The sequence below is a fragment of the Rattus norvegicus genome, chromosome 7 (assembly GCF_036323735.1).
Source record: "Rattus norvegicus strain BN/NHsdMcwi chromosome 7, GRCr8, whole genome shotgun sequence".
NCBI classification, from domain to species: domain Eukaryota; kingdom Metazoa; phylum Chordata; class Mammalia; order Rodentia; family Muridae; genus Rattus; species Rattus norvegicus.
In genome coordinates, this window is record NC_086025.1 from 59,999,037 (window position 1) to 60,003,882 (window position 4,846).

At 47.5% G+C, this 4,846-nt stretch overlaps 1 protein-coding gene across 1 annotated transcript; it reads left to right on the forward strand.

The window, feature by feature from the left end:
• Positions 1 to 706: 706 nt before the first annotated feature.
• On the forward strand, positions 707 to 4,631 carry Avpr1a (arginine vasopressin receptor 1A). The gene is given in 2 exon segments (NM_053019.2): positions 707 to 1,935; positions 4,265 to 4,631. Coding segments are annotated over 2 exon segments (1,275 nt in total). The 5' UTR covers positions 707 to 947; the 3' UTR covers positions 4,552 to 4,631.
• The last annotated feature ends 215 nt before the right edge of the window (positions 4,632 to 4,846 follow it).

The window sequence follows — 4,846 nt, forward strand, 5'->3', positions numbered from 1 at the left end:
CCAGACACTGATCCTCAGCTCTCTCCGTCTGCTCCAAGAAATGTCAGCAGGATTTAGTCATTTAACTGGAAATGTCTCCACCAACCAGTGCAGCCCAGCTCTTGTCCCCTGCAGCTTTGGGAATTGGACTTCCTAGGGAAATGTCCACCGTTTCGGGTTCCCACTCAGTGTATGGAGTCAGCACGGTAGATTACACACACCCAGCAAGAGGACTGAAGGGTACAAGTGAGTGGGCCTTTCCTGTCCGCGAACGAAAGCAGGGTGAGGAAGTCACCAGAGAGGGAAGTCACGCGATTTTTATCCCCAAAGTGCAGGGGCAAACCGTGTGGGGAATAAAATCAGCCCGAGCGACCAGCCTAAGGAACCGTGCGCACCGGGCAGGGAACCTCAGGGCTGGGCAGACCCCAAGTCCAAAGTCTAAGGGTGCTGAGTTCGCAGGGACAGCAGACGATTTTACTACACCTGTTGACGCGCTACCTGGCTTTACATTCACTTATAAAGGAGGCTGGAGAAATCCTAAGAGCCCAGAGAAGTTTGGGGCAGCTCGGGAAAGCATCCTGCTCTGCAGAGGAATCCAGGAGTCTCAGCTCCACCCCTGCAGCAGTGAGGCAAAAGGGACAAATCACCAACGACTTGGAGGGGGTGGGGGGTAGGGGGTTGGGGACGGTCTCCAGCCACTAGGACGTGAGGGAGCGCGTCCTGAGGCAATCTAAGACTGCGCTGGGAGCTCAGAGAGTGGGCCCCCCTGCCTCAGGACCAGACAGAAGTAGGGACATGTTTGAATATCCCATTTAAAACCACTCTGCACGCACCGGATTGCGCAGCCTAGAGACGGAGGGAGGGAAGGAAGGACAGAGCGCAGAGCTTAGAACTCGGATCCTCCGGTCCTCGGTGGAGAGGAGGAAGCAGCCCACGGGGCAGGGCCTCCCAGGCTCTGTACGGACAGCATGAGTTTCCCGCGAGGCTCCCAGGATCGGTCCGTGGGCAACTCCAGCCCGTGGTGGCCTCTAACCACCGAGGGCTCCAACGGCAGTCAGGAGGCAGCCAGGCTTGGGGAAGGTGACAGCCCGCTGGGGGACGTACGCAATGAGGAGCTGGCCAAACTGGAAATCGCTGTGCTGGCAGTGATTTTTGTGGTGGCTGTGCTGGGCAATAGCAGTGTGCTGCTGGCGCTGCATCGCACGCCACGCAAGACATCCCGCATGCACCTCTTTATCCGACACCTCAGCCTGGCAGACCTGGCGGTCGCCTTCTTCCAAGTATTACCGCAGCTATGCTGGGACATCACCTACCGCTTCCGCGGGCCGGACTGGCTGTGCCGCGTGGTGAAGCACCTGCAGGTGTTTGCCATGTTCGCGTCTGCCTATATGCTGGTGGTGATGACAGCCGACCGCTACATCGCCGTGTGCCACCCGCTCAAGACCCTGCAGCAGCCGGCGCGCCGCTCGCGCCTCATGATCGCCACCTCTTGGGTGCTGAGTTTCATACTAAGCACGCCACAGTACTTTATATTCTCTGTGATCGAAATCGAGGTGAACAATGGCACTAAAACCCAAGACTGCTGGGCTACCTTCATCCAGCCCTGGGGTACCCGCGCCTACGTGACCTGGATGACCAGCGGTGTCTTCGTGGCACCTGTGGTCGTCTTGGGTACATGCTATGGCTTCATCTGCTACCACATCTGGCGCAACATCCGCGGAAAGACAGCGTCCTCGCGACACAGCAAGGGTGACAAGGGCTCTGGGGAGGCCGTGGGTCCCTTTCATAAGGGGCTTTTGGTTACACCTTGTGTCAGCAGCGTGAAGAGCATTTCCCGCGCCAAGATCCGCACTGTGAAGATGACCTTTGTGATTGTAAGCGCCTACATCCTTTGCTGGGCGCCTTTCTTCATTGTCCAGATGTGGTCAGTCTGGGATGAGAATTTCATCTGGACCGGTATGTACTGAGACTATGAAAGAGACGTGTGTGTGTGTGTGTGTGTGTGTGTGTGTGTGTGTGTGTCTGTGTCTGTGTCTTTGTGTGTGTGTCTGTATGTCTGTGTGTGTGTGATGTGTGATATTTAATAGTACCTGTTTAATAATTAAGGTTCTATATAAGAATGGAAGTCTCCTATGTCCTTATCATGAAAATAAATGAACAAAATTGCAAATTCCTGGGGTCTCCACCACCCCAGGTACATTGGGGCCTAGGACTCAGCATCTGCAGCATATGTAACCCCCCTAAGGCCGCCAGCTGTGCCTAGAGTCACTAGTTGCAAAACACTTGTGACATTTTGCCAAATCACTTAGGCTTCTTGGATATCTCGCCTTCCACCCCATGGAGACTGTGGGAAGTATTCTTAGTGTCCTGGCTACTTTTTGTTGGATTAAGGAAACTGTCATAATTAACAGAAAACTTCTGATGAGACTCTTCCAAGATCAAGGGTAGAGATGGACACACTGTTCTGAAACAGACGGAGAAAGGATTTAAGAAGTCAGGAATTCCAAGTTAGCATTTAGCTCTTCGTTATAATGTTTTCATTTTTCCAACCGTAATAACTTTCTTTTCCTGGCATCCAAAACAGAAGTGCTGTTCAGCTAAATGCATTTGGACTTCCAGGGGGAATTTAACCACAAAACTATTCACGCCACACGAATCCCTCTGCAGTTTATGGGGAACCTTCCCCACCCCAACTGGCTAGTTTCATTTCAGTTTGTTCACAAAACAGAAGAACTCATTTCCCACGAGGCTATTATTTATTTTTTCATCTTGTAATCTACCTTCTTTTAATTAAGAAAAAAAAACTTTCCAAACCAAGTGTGTCACAGAAGAGTTCCTGACGGAAACTCTAGTCAGGACATAAATATCTGGGAGAAGCCAGTCTTTCTGTGATTTTAAGGTTGGAGTATGGAATAAAATGTGATGCATTTTAATATATTATTTTTAAATGCTCATAGATTTCATTTAAATACTTTTTATAGGCTACATTGCCCCTAGTGATAAATGAATGCAAATTCCTTTGGGTTAATGCCCATCACATTTTAAAATTCTGTTTATTGCCTTATCGAGATTTAGACACAATCAGTAAACCTTTCACCTGCAGTACCCACGCTAAAGATGTCTGTTATTTTTAATACCATGCATGGCTCATGGTCATCTGTCACAGATCAATGAATGGTTTGTACCAGGGGCTCTCAACTATCCCAACTCTGCCACCCTTCAATACAGTTCCTCATGCTGTGGTGACCCCCAATCATAAGACTGTGTTTGTTGCTACTTTGTAACTGTAATTTTGCTACTGTTTCGAATTGTAGTATAAATATCTGATGTGCAGCCTGTCTCAGGCGACTTCCATGTAAAGGCTGTTGGTGGCGACCCACGGGTTGAGAACCACCGGTCTACAGTTTACTTAGCCATGACAAAAGTGAGGTGTTAGAAGCCCTATACTGATCAGAAGATACTTGATGTCTGATGGTTCTTATATTTTAATATCAGTGCAATAGTTTCACCGTGAAAACTTTGATACCCATGTAGCTCGCTAGGGGTGATTCACAGAATAGTTCAAAGCCTGTTGGAGTCTCCGAGCTCAGCTACATTGGATTTTGTTTTTGTCTGCTTTAATTTTTGCTTTGTTTTTGTTGTTTGAAACAGGGCCACACATAATCCAGATGTTTTTCTTATTATAATTTAGTTGTTTGGATTACAATCAAGGGTAGTTTCTTTGGAATCAAACCGAATGACAAATGATTCACAAAAATCCAACGGAAGCTCGGATTCTACTTTAAAAGCCCTCTCCCATAGGGTTTTCACTGAAGTCTGACAAACAGCACCTATGGCCTGGTCTGCCCTAGTTATTAGGATGAATCCAGTTTGGTGTATGTGGTTATAAACACTTCCGGTTTTCATTCTGTGAGAGCCATGTCTTTGTGAATACCTTCACAAGGGCTCCGGCCGCTGCATAGCATACAATTTTAAAATGGATTATTCAGTAACTCCATCTTCCTGGAACTTCTAACCATCATACTGAAGTGTTCTAACAGTGAATGGTTTAAACTATATAAACCAATCTTAGTGATTTCTTTTATTTACTATTTACTAATCTTGATATTTGCTTTTACAACCAATCTCCAAAAAGCACTCATTTCCTCTGAAACACCATTTCCTTAACAAAGTATCCATTTTTATCACTAACATGCAACTTTCGGTAGGGCATTAGACGGATCCGGCACAGTGTTCAGGGTCTCCCTCTGGCCATTGACATGATCTCTCCTTGTTTTCCACACAGATTCAGAAAACCCTTCCATCACAATCACGGCGTTGCTGGCTTCCTTGAACAGCTGCTGCAACCCGTGGATATACATGTTTTTCAGTGGCCATCTCCTGCAAGACTGCGTCCAAAGTTTCCCATGCTGCCACAGCATGGCGCAGAAATTCGCCAAGGATGACTCCGATAGCATGAGCCGAAGACAGACTTCTTATTCTAACAACCGGAGCCCAACGAACAGCACTGGGATGTGGAAGGACTCGCCCAAATCTTCCAAATCCATCAGATTCATTCCTGTCTCCACTTGAGCCCCACGTTCACGCAGCCCGACTCTTGGGAGGGACTTTTGTGTCCAGCTAGAGATCGTAAGAGCAGATGTGTTTATGTGAGATAGGCAGACATAAATCAACTCAGTGTATACACTGTTTCTAGCTGTGTTTTTCCCATTGCTGTGACCAAAACCTGAATCCTTTTACATAGAATACTAATGAAAATGTGCTACACCAGAAATGTGTAGGCCCGGTTCGCAAGCATACTGACTTTATATTTTGTGGCTGAATTTTTTGTGTGTGTTTTATTGTATTTTTATGTCCCACATAAGTG